A 14,888-nucleotide genomic window follows, 5' to 3' on the forward strand; every position below is an offset into this window, starting at 1 on the left:
TATAATTCCTGGAAATGTTGGTAACTTGGGGAAATTGTACTGAAGACCTTAGCCAGCTAAGAGCAGTCAAACTAAAAATTAAGGTATTAGTCAATGAAATTGGAGAGAAAAACAGTCCCATTCAAAAGATCATCACTTGTAGCTGGAAATAGATCTAATAAAGAGGTAACAAGTGGGCCACGAAGGCCTAAAACATGTTTTACAGAGTAGGGAGTGGACCCTGCTCAGTGTAAGAAATAGACACCCAGTGAAATGGGGAGAGACACCTCCTGAAACCATCCAGCAGAACCAAACTGAAATGGAATTTAGAATAAATATAATAAAATACCACCCACAAAACCCATTTAAGACAGAAGAATTAGAATGTGTTTAATCTGAGATTAAAATGTAAATGAAAAAATATAAAGAGAAAGCAGATTTCAGAAAGATTCAATAATTTAGAGACCTGATTAATATCTGAAAGTCATGCCCTTTTTCTCAACCCCACCTCAACTCCCCACCTCAACTGGGTGGACTGTGGGGCAGAGCCCAGACCCAGCCAGAGGAGGAGAGGGTAGTGACCAGACCCTGAAGTGAGGATGGGCTTGCTTGCCTGGCTGGATAGAAAGCAGTGGAGAGGGATGGACTCAGACTGTAGGGTTGTCCTTCAATATCCCACAGAAGACTGGTGCCAGGAGCCCTGCAGATTCCAAAATCCATGGATTCTCAGGTCCCTTATATAAAATGGCGTAGTATTTACATCTAACCTACACACTTCCTCCCACATACTTGAAACCATCTCTCAATTATTAAGACCAAATACAACGCAAATGCTATATAAGTAGTTGTAAATACAGTCAGTGTAAATACTGTGTAAATAGTTGCCAGCCCATGGCAAATTCAAGTTTTCCTGGAACTCTTTGTTTTTTTTTTTTTTTTTTAATATTTGCCTTTCAGGGTTGGTGGAATCCACAGATGTGGAGCCAGGAGGCAGACTGTAACTGCCTGAGTTTGCAGAGCTGGAGGATGGGGCCCAAATGTGGCTGTTACTGAACTGGTGGTTGGTTTATATGTTTCAATGAAAAATCCTTTAAAAATCAGACCTATGAAAAAATAGATTTAATTCTCAACAGCACAGTTTACCCCTTAATACATCAAAACCTCTTTCTAGTTTTTTTTCCCTTTTGACATGGAAAACTTTTGGAAATTTATATCATTCTTCTTTCCCACCTTCTCAAATACAGGACTAGAAGTTTAACTTATTTTAACCTTTCCAAGGGACTCTGGGTCATCACCACAAACATTAATTGTGACAGACTGCAGGATGGTGATATCCTTGCCACCAAGCCTGTGGGAATGTTGTATTCTGTGTCCCTGTACCAAACAGCGTCCAGCAATTGCATTTTTTTCTTAATTGGAGGATAATTGCTTTACAATGTTGTGTTTGTTTCTGCTGTACAACGTGAACCAGCTGTGAAAGTGAGAGTCGTCACTCAGTCATGTCTGACTCTGCGACCCCCATGGACTATGCAGTTCTTGCAATTCTCCAGGCCAGACTACCGGAATGGGTAGCCTTTCCCTTCTCCCGGGGATCTTCCCAACCCAGGGATCGAACCCAGGTCTCCCACATTGCGGGCAGGTTCTTTACCAGCTGAGCCACCAGGGAAGCCCATGAAGCAGCTGTCTGTATACATATATCCCCTCCCTCTTGCACCCCCCTTCCACCCCACCCCGTCTCACCTCTCTAGGTCTTCACAGAGCTCTGAGCTGAGCTCCCTGTGCCTTATAGCAGGTTGCCACTGGCTGTCTCTTTTCCACATGGTAGTGTATATTTGTCAGTGCCGCTCTCAGTTTGTCCCGCCCTCTCCTCCCCGCACTGTGTCCAAAAGTCCGTTTTCTTCATCTGCATCTCTCTTCCTGCCCTGCATACAGGTTCACCAGTACCAGTTTTCTAGATTGCATATATATGTGCAGGCAGCTGCATTTTTAAGTTCTGGTGGCTTTTGAGAGTTTTGCCTTCTTTTTCTTTTTTTTGTTAGTGTTTCTACCTGTAGATTTTGTACCTTTCCCTTGTACTTTCTGTTTCCAGACTATTGTGAACTTAGAAACTAGACCATTGATTTTAATTGTGTGTAGATTAAGATCAAGTCAGTGCTGAGGGAGGTTGTAATGATTTTTTCCCAATGGTCCTGGTTTCATGTTTAGTATGAACTGTGTAATTCAGTTTTGACTGTCAGGAACATGTGGTTTCTGCTTCTCAACTGTGTCGTTACCAAATAACTGAGTCGCGCCCTGAAAATTATCTTAACAAAAAACTAGATTTATTTATGAATTAATTATGGTAGGATGAAGAGTAAAAAGGGCTTCCTGGTGGCTCAGCGGTAGAGAATTTGCCTGCAGTGCAGGTTCAATCCCTGGGTCAGGAAGATCCCCTGGAGGAGGGCACAGCAACCCACTTCCCTGAAGAATCCCATTTACAGAGGAGCCTGGCTGGCTACAGTCCGTAGGGTTGCAAAAGAATCAGACACGAGTGAGTGACTGAGTATGCTCTGGGAGGGGTTACTAAAAGGTGTGCGTGGATCGAGATCAAGGACACCTACGCCTACCTCAGTGCCTCTCCCTGCATCTCCGTCTGCCCAGCTGATCTGTTTGCGGCCAGAACAATGGGCGTCTCTCCTTGAATCACTTTCAGCTCTGGCACAGGGCATTGCTGAGCTAGGATAGTTCCAGCCTGCTAAGGCTGTACACAGACTTTTGTAGTCACAGGATGTCTGGCTTTGAAGGACAGGCGGATACTGTTTTTTATGATAGCAGTGAATTGGTTCTTTGGCCTTTTTTAAATGCACAAGTTGTCTGGGAGACATGCTGGTATCTGCATTTCAGCCCTTCTGGTTCAAAATGCAGCTTTGCAGGAGGACTGCCAGAGGTCACTGTTAAGAAAATCCTCTCATTATAGTCAGGACTCTCAGGCCCCTAGAGTCTTATAATGATGGATCTGGTCTTGCAGTTGCATATCCCATCAAGCTTATTATTGCTGTCTTCTAGAAAAAGGTTAAGTTCTGTGGACAACTAAAGGGAATAAAAAGTCCTCCACTTTGAGTCTTTCAGTTTCTATTTCAGTCTCAGTCCTATGGCACAGTGCCGCTGATACTTTAAAACAGGGGTCCCCAACCTCTGGGACCCAATGCCTGATGATCTGAGGTGGAGCTGATGTAATGGTAAGAGAAACAAAGTGCACAATAAATGTAATGCATTTGAATCATCCCAGAACCACCCCCTCATCCCCCCATGGTCCGTGGTAAAATTTGTCTTCCACCAAACCGGACCCTGGTGCCAGAAAGGTTGGGGACCACTGCGTTAGAATGAAATCTCATGGAGACTCCTTGTCCTTCTGTGCTTTGGGCCTGGGAGTCCTCCTACTTCCACCAAGTTCTTCTACTCGGAGTAGGAGGTAACACAGTAGAGGAATAGCCAGGCCTTCATTTGTATCTCTTGATCTTTGAATATGCTCTTTAGAATTAACAGCACCTTCTAATGATCTGCTAGCAGGGCCATTTGATAATGACTCTTCATTGCAAATACTTCACACTATTCCTTTAAAGACTCTGGCCCCTGATTCTTCTCATAGAGTTCCCTCCTTGTGAATCACTTCAAGACATACAGAAATAAAGTACAGTGTCATTTGAGTTATTTAAGGAGATTTATTAAGTATTATCTGTGGAAAGAACTCTGTTAGATCTGGGAGGCTACAGCCCTGTTAGGAGTATATGGTTTGGTTACAGAGCCAACCCTCAGCAAAACCATGTGACCAATTGGTAATGCTTTCACTTGTCAACTATCTCTGAAGCCTTCCTTAAGTCATGTGGGAATGTCCAAGGGCCAGAGAGCGAGAGTTAAATGTTTAAACCTTGTTATACACACACTGAGGACTGGCCTGGTGGAACAAGTTTTATGGAGATGCAAGTAGGTGTGGTTCTGAAAGGCCAGGAGGATGAGATGAGCAGGGAAAAACAGAAAGCAGCAGCCGGAGGGAAAGCGGGAAGGCACAGCTGAGAACGGGGTGCTCCTGGGCCAGCCGGGGCATCCCCAGGCCTTGGGACAGCCAGAACTGCGGCCTACCTTTGAGGCTTACTGATGAGAATTGAGGGCCGATGAAAATGTTGAGTGCAGTAAGTCAGAAAGGAACAAACAAATGTCACACATTGATGCATATATATGGAATCTAGGAGGATGGTACTGATGAGCCTGTTTGCAGGGCAGCAGTGGAGCTGCAGACACAGAACAGATGTGTGGACACAGAGCGGAAAGGAGTGGGCGAAGGAGAGGGCGGGGCGAATTGAGAGAATAGCCTGGAAACATGTACATTACCATATGTAAAATAGATAGCCAGTGGGAATTTGCTGTGTGACCACAGGGAGCTTGAACCTGTGCTCTGTGACAACCTAGAGGAGTGGGAGCTGGGAAGAAGGTTCAGAGGGAGGGGACCTATGTATAACTATGGCTGCTTCATGTCGCTATGTGGCAGAAGCCAACACAGTATTGCAAAGCAGTTATCCTCCAATAAAAATAAATAAATCTTTTTAAAAATGTGTTACAGTTAAGCTGAAGGGAGATGGGTTTGGTATGTGAAATGAGTGAAATTAACCTGCAATGGGGTTGCTGTAATAATCTAACTGTAGGTTTCCAAGGGCCTAGACTAGGATGGAGCTTGTGAGAATGGAGAGAGAATGGAATCATATACAACAGATTTATTTTTATAACTTGAGAGGCCATATTCTTAAAGTTTAATGGAGGTTGAGATATGTGAAGATCTTCCAGATGTAAGGGAGCCTCCAGCTGTATGGGAGATTACATGCATTATAGAGGAAGAGACATTAGAAAAGATGACAGAATCTGCATGACGTGAAAACATGTTGGTAATTCCATGAAGTTAGTAAAATTTTTGCCTGGCTTCCTGAATTTGGCTTGAGTTAAAAAGAAGATAGGGCTTCCCTTGTGGCTCAACTGGTAAAGAACCTGCCGGCAATGTGGGAGACCTGGGTTCGATCCCTGGGTTGGGAAGATCCCCTGGAGAAGGGAAAGGCCACCAACGCTAGTATCCTGGCCTGGAGAATTGCATGGACTGCATAGTCCATGGGGTTGCAAAGAGTCGGACGCAACTGAGTGACTTTCACAAAAAGAAGATAAGAGAGGCCTTGAATTTATTTGTAGTGTTGAGAAGCATGTTTCAGGTTTCATGGAGAATTTTTCCCTCCCTTATTATCAATGACATCCCACCATTCTCTTAAGAGCCAAACCAGTGTCCAAACTGGAATCAGCTTTTCTTTCTTTACTCCCTTCATTAATCTCTGTACTCAGTCACCCCAAACTATGAAGTCTTCCCTTTTAAATGTTTACTTTATCATCGTCCTGTCCTCAGCATTCCTAATGCCTTCCTCCTAAGCCCACCTACTCTCATATTTCTTTCCTTGAATATTGATAACTGACCATTTTATAGGTACTTAGGTGGAAGGGGCTATTAGTGCGTGTTAGAATTGAACAAAGGATAGTCCGAAGTAGCATGCTAAAGTTGCTTTAGTAACGTCCGACTCTTTCTGACCCTATGAACCAAAGCCCACCGGGCCCCTCTGTCCATGGGATTTTCCAGGCAAGCATACTGGAGTGCGTTGCCATTTCCTACTCCGGGGAGATCCTCCCAATCCGGGGATCGAACCTGTGTATCTAGTGCCCTGCATTGGCAGGAGGATTCTTTACCATTAGTGCCACCTGGGAAGCCCCACTTAAAAGTGGAGAGGCATAAAATTTTCATTTGTGAATAGATTTTTTTCTTAGACTAATTGAAACAGTGGTCCAGCTGTTGCATCCTTAAGGAGGCCACTCACTGGCAACTCTGATAATGGGCCTCTGTTCAAAATCTCAGCCAAGCAGGTAATCTGTGAATTTTAAAAGGGATGAGGAGGGACATCCCAACTTGAACCAAAGGATGGTGAGAGGGAGAAGCCACACCTTGGATGGCATAGAGGGGGCACTCCTGAGCCTTTTATCTTTCAAGAGGGACAACCCCTTTGGGAACAAGAGCTAGCGGGGCTTCTGAAAATTGACTCTTGGAAACTTCCAGAAGGGATGACCTCAGCGTCTTTTCTGTTATTAGCATGAAGCACAGAAGACAGCTCCTGGTCATTAGGAAAACCAGGTTAAGAAAATCACTTGTTTTCCACTGTGTGTTTCCTTAGACCATTTTTCTGGAATACAAAAAAGAAGCTAAAAACATCCTAAATGTTTTAGGATTTATCAGCTGTATTATGTACTTGCAACACTATTTACCTGAGTACAGTAACCAGTAGTATTTTGATGTATTCAAGTATGACATAATGCACATGTGTGTAATCAAAATAATTAAATTGTGACACTGTAAGGCCAGGTTATAATATTGCATACAGCGTTCTTCATGTGATTCATATCTTTATATTTATGGCTTAACACTGCCAATCTGAATATCGATGATTTATTTTCAGCCGATCAGAATATCCATTCTATTTTTCAGCTTCTCCAGTTGGCAACGGTTATATCAAGCCTCCAGTTCCACCTGTGTCTGGCACACAGAAGGAGAAAGGGCCCCCAACCATGTTACCCATCAGTGTGGACCCAGACAGCAAACCCGGAGAGTATGTCCTCAAGAGTTTATTTGTCAACTTCACCACTCAGGCTGAGCGCAAGATTCGCATCATTATGGCAGAACCCCTGGTGAGTACACACAGAAGACTTGTGTCCTTTTCAGTCCTTCTTGATGTCGAATATAGATTTTACAGCTCTAAGAAGGGATGAAGGATGGATGTTTTTTGACATCGTGTGTGTGTGTGTGTGTGTACTCAGTCATATTTGACTCTTTGCAACCCCATGGACTGTAACCCACCAGGTTCCTCTGGTCCATGGGATTTTTCAGGCAAGAATGTTGGAGCGGGTTACCATTTCCTCTGCCAGGGGTTCTTCCTGACCCGGGGATCGAACCTGTGTCTCCTGTATCAGTAGATGGATTCTTTAACCACTGCCACCTGGGAAGTCCTTTTTGATACCATAGGTAATTTTTCAGTCAGTTCACTTCAGTTCAGTTGGTAAGTCATATCCGACTATTTGCGACCCTATGGACTACAGCATACCAGGCCTCTCTGTCCATTGCCAACTCCCAGAGTTTGCTCAAGCTCATGTCCATTGTGTCAGTGATGCCATCCAACCATCTCATCCTCTGTCATCCCCTTCTCCTCCTGCATTCAATCTTTCCCAGCATCAGGGTCTTTTCCAGTGAGTCAGTTCTTCACATCAGGTGGCCAAAGTATTAGAGTTTCGGCTTCAGCATCAGTCCTTCCAATGAATATTCAGGGCTGATCTCCTTTAGGATGGACTGGTTGGATCTCCTTGCAGTCCAAGGGACTCTCAAGAGTCTTCTCCAACACCACAGTTCAAAAGCATCAATTCTTCAGTGCTCAGCTTTCTTTATAGTCCAACTCTCATATTCATACATGACTATTGGAAAAACCATAGCTTTGACTAGATGGACCTTTGTTGACAAAGTAATGTCTCTGCTTTTTAATATGTTGTCTAGGTTGGTCATAACTTTTCTTCTAAGGAGCAAGAGTCTTACTTTCATGGCTGCAGTCACTATCTGCAGTGACTTTGGAGCCCCCCAAAATAAAGTCTGTCACTGTTTCCACTGTTTCCCCATTTATTTGCTAGATAGATGGGACCGGATGCCATGATCTTAGGTTTTTGAATGTTGAGCTTTAAGCCCACTTTTTCACTCTCCTCTTTCACTTTCATCAGGAGGCTCTTTAGTTTCTCTTTGCTTTCTTCCATAAGGGTGGTGTCATCTGCATATCTGAGGTTATTGATATTTCTCCTGGAAATCCTGATTCTAGCTTGTGCTTCATACAGCCCAGCATTTCTCATGATATACTCTGCATATAAGTTAAATAAGCAGGGTGACAATATATAGCCCTGATGTACTCCTTTCCCAATTTGGAACCAGTCTGTTGTTTCATGTCCAGTTTTAACTGTTGCTTCCTGACCTGCATACAGACTTCTCAAGAGGTAGGCCAGATGGTCTGGTATCCCCATTTCTTTAAGAATTTTCCAGTTTGTTGTGGTCCACACAGTCAAAGGCTTTGGCATAGTCAATAAAGCGGAACTCTCTTGCTTTTTTGATGATCCGGTGGATGCTGGCAATTTGATCTCTGGTTCCTCGCCTTTTCTAAATCCAGCTCTAACATCTGGAAGTTCATGGTTCATGTACTGTTGAAGCCTGGCTTGGACAATTTTGAGCATTACTTTACTAGCGTGTGAGATCAGTGCAATTGTGAGTTAGTCTGAGCATTCTTTGGCATTGCCTTTCTTTGGGATTGGAATGAAAACTGACCTTTTCTAGTCCAGTTGGCCACTGCTGAGTTTGCCAAATTTGCTGGCATGTTAAGTGCAGCACTTGCACAGCATCATCTTTTAGGATTTGAAATAGCTCCAACTGGAATTCCATCACCTCCACTAGCTTTGTTCGTAGTGATGCTTTCTAAGGCCTGCTTGACTTCATATTCCAGGATGTCTGGCTCTAGGTTAGTGATCACACCATCGTGATTATCTGGGTCGTGAAGATCTTTTTTGTACAGTTCTTCTGCGTATTCTTGCCACCTCTTCTTAATATCTTCTATTTCTGTTAGGTCCATACCATTTCTTGTGCCCATCTTTGTATGAAATATTCCCTTGGTATCTCTGATTTTCTTGAAGAGATCTCTAGACTTTCCCATTCTATTTTTTTCCTCTATTTCTTTGCATTGATCACTAAGGAAGGCTTTCTTATCTCTCCTTGCTATTCTTTGGAACTCTGCATTCAAATGGGTATCTTTCCTTTTCTCCTTTGCCTTTCGCTTCTCTTCTATTCATAGCTATTTGTAAGGCCTTGTCAGACAACCATTTTGCCTTTTTGCATTTCTTTTCCTTGGGGATGGTCTTGATATCTGCCTGCTGTACAATGTCATGAACCTCCATCCATAGTTTTAAAAGATAATATTTACGTTTCCTGATTTAAGATAATTGAGGCTCAAGGACCTTAAAATAATTAGGAGATAGAATTCAGCAGCGTACTTCACCACTGGGTTTAGGACAGATAAGCTTAATTTGACATTAAGAAGTATTAAAATTGTAGAAAAATTGTGTTCATAGTCTCTGCTGTGTCTGTGTACTTTAGTCAAAATCTTTTGTCCTATCTTTAAAGTAAAAGACAAAAAAAAATCATCATCCTTCAAGGGGTTGCCAGAGCTCCTAGTCTGAGAACAAATAGACAGATGGTCTCTGTGACATATTATCCAAGGAAGTTTTTTGATTCGTTCATAAGTACCATTCTGTTACCTGAAAATTGGAAGACAGGAAATTGTTGATTAAATTGATTAATGCCCTTCAAGTCAGTAGTCCGTATCTTCTTTGCAAATGATTCTGCTGCAAAATAAGGCTTGTGCTTCAGGCTTATGTTAATTACTTTAACAAGAGCTCTAAAGACAGAGTGCTAAATCTCAAAAGGATAGTGGAAAGGAAAAAAGTCCAATTGGAATATTCAGATTACTTGTCTCCTGACCTTGGCGGGCCACTCACAATAAGAGAAAGGAAAGGAATTCAGAATGACGCCGCTCTTTCTGTGAAGCTTGGCTTTGTACCTCCTGTGAAAAGATTGGGACAGGAGAAGAGGTCTGAGGTTGGCTTGAAGGCATCATAGCTTAAAATAATTAAATATAATATTGAGCCCATAGCCTGTGCGTGCTCAGCCACTTCAGTTATGTCCAACTCTTTGCAACCCTATGGACTGTAGGAGCCCATAGCCTAAGTCTCTTGAAAAACTGTATCATCTTTTCAAAATGATCTTCATGAGGGACTTCCCTGGCAGTCCAGTGGTGAAGACTCTGAGCTTCCAATGCAGGGAGTGTGGGTTCAATCCCTGGTCAGGAAACTTAGATCATACATGCCATGTGAGGCAGCCAAAAAAAACACAAAAACTCTTACCAATAATAATAATAATAATAACCTTTATAAGAATCACAATTTAACATTTGGAAATCAAAATTCAAGGATATTTAAATGCTTTGAATATTTGTAACCCAAAAGTTACAAACTTTGCCTTTAAACGTTTTTATTAGATCAATGAATTCTAACTTCCTATTAAGGAAAATGTTTTCTTGGCTTTACAGTTTAAATCATTTATAATAAACCTTAGTACTCTAGCTTTTCCCCATTCACCCATGTGTTTGTGTTTCTAGTGCTTTTACTACTAATAATAGCTAATATTTCTGGAGTGCTTAACTGTGTGCCAAGCACCGTGCTTAATGTATTATATATCCTTTAATCTTCACAATGACCCTAGGTAGAGAGTATTTGTGTACCTGTTTACAGATGGGGAAAGCTGGCACAGAGAGGCAAAAGTGATCATCCAAGGTCACACAGTTTTTATTTGAATTCAAGCTGGGTCTCTCCAGAGCCTACCTCAGAACCATTCTACACTCTGCCAGTCTTTGCATGGGCATCTTCATAGGAAGATACTTTCTATGGTATCTTTACTTAAGAGACTTAAGTAAAGTATTACTGAAAGCAACAGAGGGCTTTCCTGTAAATGGGGTCCAAAGAATCACGTACCTTCATTCCCATTGCTCAAAACAGTGCTGATCCCTGGAAGCCTCTGAGCTCCTTGGGAGGTGTGGGGGGAGCCAGGCCACCTCCCCAAGATGGAGGGTAGGGAGCTACCTGGGTTCCAAAGATCCTGGGAGAGTTTAAGAAGAAGAAAGAGGAAAGGCACAAGGAAGAATCCTTTCACTCATTGACAGAGGAAACGTGCCAAAACACATCAGGGCTCTCTGAAATTGTGTATCATGGTAGATTTTTTCCAAGAAACTAGTAAGTTACACCTTCCCAAGTGGCACTAGTGGTAAAGAACCTGCCTGCCAATGCAGGAGACATAAGAGACATGGGTTCGATCCCTGGTTTGGAAAGATCCCATGGAGGAGGAAATGGCAACCCACTCCAGTATTCTTGCTTGAAGAATCCCATGGCCAGGGGAGGCTGGCGGGTACAGTCCATGGGGTCGCAAAGAGCCAAACATGACTGAAACGACTTAGCGTGAGGTGAATAGAGGTACTTAGAAGGCTGGATTGTGAACATCCCTGTTTCTAAAATAATAGTTTAGGTGCTGTTGTTTAAGGATTCAGGAAGTGAATTAGATTGGGTTTAACTTCTTCGTCTTTAGTTTACTTCGTTTGGAATGTGTTTGCATAACATTTTTCTTCTTGGAGTAAACATTATGTCTGAGAAACTAACATGTTCCACAGCGTGCTTTTAATTAGAGGTAGACATTTCTGTTCCTTTCTCTGAGACAATTTAAAGGGCCCCAAACAAGAAAAATGAAAAAAAGTGTAAGCTGTCTTCATCAGCAAATCTTCACTGTGTGCCCAGGGTGAGAGAGTTTACTAGATGCTGATGGCCAAGTAGATGGACATTGTGTTTTTAGCTAAAGAAATGTATTCAATCAATTTTCAGTATTGTTGCTTTTTATAGAATGAGACTAATCCTCTTGTATTTTTTGGCAGAGGTATAAGCTTCTGTGCCATTTCCTTCTCTTGTCTGTTGAAAAGTGCTTAGTAATTTTTGCCCTTGAATTTGTTTACTTATTGGACAATAAATGTGAGTAGATGCTGTGGTTTGTTACCTGAGTCTAATTTAAATGTGTGTTTGGCATTTTGTTCTAGAGCCCTAGTAAGAAGAGGTGTTATTTTTGATATATGTGTAATATGTTTAAAGTCAATTCTGAATAAATGTCCCCTAGTATTTCTCTTACAGAAGTTGACTTTATTTAGAAAGATGTTGGATCCTTTAAAGTTTGGATTCATGTGGATTTGTATCATATCACAAAGTTGTATTGTCTTATCTCTAATATAATTAAAACTTGTATGGGAGTAGCAAAGGTAATTTTTAAAAACTTGGAAGTATTGATTTATTGTTTATGGGGCTACTCAGGAATCTGTATTTGTTTTCTTTTTAAAAGACTGAAACCTTCAGAATTCCACATCAGTTAGGCTGCATGAGATCAGTTATTTACAATGTTAAATTAAAATTGTACTTATGAATTACTGATGTCCAGATAGCTAACTTAAATGGGGGGGAAAGGACAGGAAACAAAGATGTTCCATGAAGATAAAATATTAGATTTTTTTTCTTGTTAAAGATGTTTCACCAGTTTAGCAATATTGTTCTTCATACCTAAAAGATGCTCAGGTCATATTCATTAATATTTATGGATAAGTCAATAATTTTACTCAATTTCTGTTGCTTTATGAGGTCATTTGATAGCATTTGCTCCTGGCTGGTCTTACTATTATTTCACTTTTCCCAAGCAGTGTTTTAAACAAGGTCAGTTGGGTCATCTGTAATTTTTTATACTTTTATCTCAAAACAGAGAAAGTACAGAAGACAGCAAGTAGCAGCTGCTGTCCCTCTTGCCTCCTGCTCCTTTCCTCTGGTTTCAAATTTATTTTTCCCAAAGTGTATCTTTTTATAGTTCTTTAAGGTATAATCAGTGGCGGGTAAACCACTTGGTTTAGTTTATCTCAGATGCTTGGATTTTCCCCTGAATGAGCAGTGATATTTCAGCTGAGAATAGAATTCTAGTTTCACATTTATCCTCCTTCCAGACTTTTGCCAATAAGTTTCACCATGTTGCCTCTAGCACTGCTGTTGAACAGTCTGGTTGATTTGCTATTTGTTTGTGGATTATTTACTTTTTTCTCTGTCTGCTTTTATGTTTTTGTGGGTTTTTTTGCTTTGTCTATAGCTTTCTGCAGCTTCACTACACTCTGTGTTGAGATGTGGATTTATTTCTATTTTCCTGTTTGAGACTTTATGCTTCTTAAATTGAAGGCTCATGTTTTTCATCAGTTTTGGAAAATTCTTAGCCATTAATTATTTGAAGATTACCACTTCTCCACTTTTCCTCTTTTTTTCTGGCATTCATATTAGATACACATTGCTCTATTACCTGTCTTTTTACCCTTCTTTAATTATTTCTACCCCTCTATCTTGCTGCTGTATTCTGAGTCAATTCCTCAGGTCTAATCTTCAATTTATTAATCCTCTCTCAGGCTATAGGTCTTCCCTGGTGGCTCAGTGGTAAAGAATCCACCTTTCAATGCAGGAGACACAGGTTCAATCCCTGGGTTGAGAAGATACTCTGGAGAAGGAAATAGTAATCCACTCCAATATTCTTGCTTGAGAAATTTCATGGACAGAGGAGCCTGATGGGCTATAGTCCATAGGGTCACCAAAGAGTCAGACATGGCTTAGCAGCTAAACCATGACAACTCTTGGGCAGTGTCTAATCTGTTGTATAACGTGTCCAATGAGAGTTACAACTTTAGTGATATAATGTTTTATTTCTAGAAGTATGTTTTAAAATCTATTTAGGTGAGGACTTTTTTTAATTTGAGGGGTACCTTATGTTTAGAACTTCTGTTGTGTCTTTGATCACCTTAAACATACATTTTTGTTTGTGTCCTCTCTTAGGTTAGCCCCAGAATCTTCACTGTCTTGGGCCAAATATTATATTAATTTCTTGGTTTGGGAATTTCTGCACCTGGAAGGTGATACAAATATAAACTCCAAACTCTTTTAAGACTGTGGTTTAAAATTCTTGGGGAGGATTTTGTTATATTTACCTAGAACTAAGGCAGGGACCATTGGAATATCTTTTCATCTTCTTGTGCCAGTACATAGATTTGTCCCTAGCCCACTGTTTCCTTATTGAGGACCACACGTTATGTGGGCATCTTATCTCTAGTGCCCCACCTCTCAAGGTTCACAGCTTTGTTTCCTGTCCCCAAATGGACAACAACAAAAAGCCTCTGACATAATGAGACCAGTAGTCCTCCCTCTGTGCATCCACTGTATCACCTCCTATCTTTCTGCTTTTCATTTCCCTTTTCCTTTCTTGTGGACTCATTTCTTCACTTTAAAAAGTCCTATATTCCACTCACCATTTTCAAGTGTTTATAGCCTGTGAACCTTTGCATTATCTTGGTCTATTATCCTGCCAGGGCCCTCTACAGAATTCTTGATTTGCCTTTCATGCAGATAAGGACAGGGTGGGTCTTTGCATTGTGAGGTTCCTATACAAGCAAACATTCCCATGGCAAGATGGGGTGACCCCAAGATGAATAAAAGGAAGAGTGAGGAGATTGTCTAGTCAAAGCTATGGTTTTTCTCAATAGTCATGTATGGATGTAAGAGTTGGATTATAAAGAAAGCTGAGTGCCAAAGAATTGAAGCTCTTGAACTGTGGTGTTGGAGAAGACCCTTGAGAGTCCCTTGGACTGCAAGGAGATCCAACCAGTCCATCCTAAAGGAAATCAGTCCTGAATATTCATTGGAAGGACTGATGCTAAAGGTGAAACCCCAATCCTTTGGCCACCTGATGGGAAGAACTGACTCATTGGAAAAGACCCTGATTCTGGGAAAGATTGAAGGCAGGAGGAGACAGGGACGACAGAGGATGAGATGGTTGGATGGCATCACCAACTCGATGGACATGGGTTTGAGTAAACTCCGGGAGTTGGTGATGGACAGGCCTGATGTGCTGCAGTCCATGGGGTCACAAAGAGTTGGACAGGCTTAAAGCTCAACCTTCAGAAAACGAAGATCATGGCATCTGGTCCCATCACTTCATGGGAAATAGATGGGGAAACAGTGGAAACAGTGTCAGACTTTATTTTGGGGGGCGCCAAAATCACTGCAGATGGTGACTATAGCCATGAAATTAAAAGACGCTTACTCCTTGGAAGGGAAGTTATGACCAACCTAGATAGCATATTCAAAAGCAGAGACATTACTTTGCC

General features: G+C 41.6%; 1 protein-coding gene across 4 annotated transcripts in view; it reads left to right on the forward strand.

Annotated features, from left to right (window-relative positions):
• FRY (furry homolog (Drosophila)) overlaps positions 1 to 14,888 on the forward strand; it is a 307,846-nt gene that overhangs the window by 101,302 nt on the left and 191,656 nt on the right. For all 4 annotated transcript variants that reach the window (XM_010835917.1, XM_010835913.1, XM_010835916.1 and 1 more), the window contains exon 2: positions 6,524 to 6,723. In XM_010835917.1, coding sequence (XP_010834219.1) covers positions 6,604 to 6,723 — 120 coding nt within the window. In that variant the 5' untranslated portion in view covers positions 6,524 to 6,603. The remainder of the gene's footprint in view (positions 1 to 6,523; positions 6,724 to 14,888) is intronic.

This window comes from Bison bison, unplaced genomic scaffold (assembly GCF_000754665.1).
Source record: "Bison bison bison isolate TAMUID 2011002044 unplaced genomic scaffold, Bison_UMD1.0 scf7180017864056, whole genome shotgun sequence".
In the NCBI taxonomy this organism is placed as follows: Eukaryota; Metazoa; Chordata; class Mammalia; order Artiodactyla; family Bovidae; genus Bison; species Bison bison.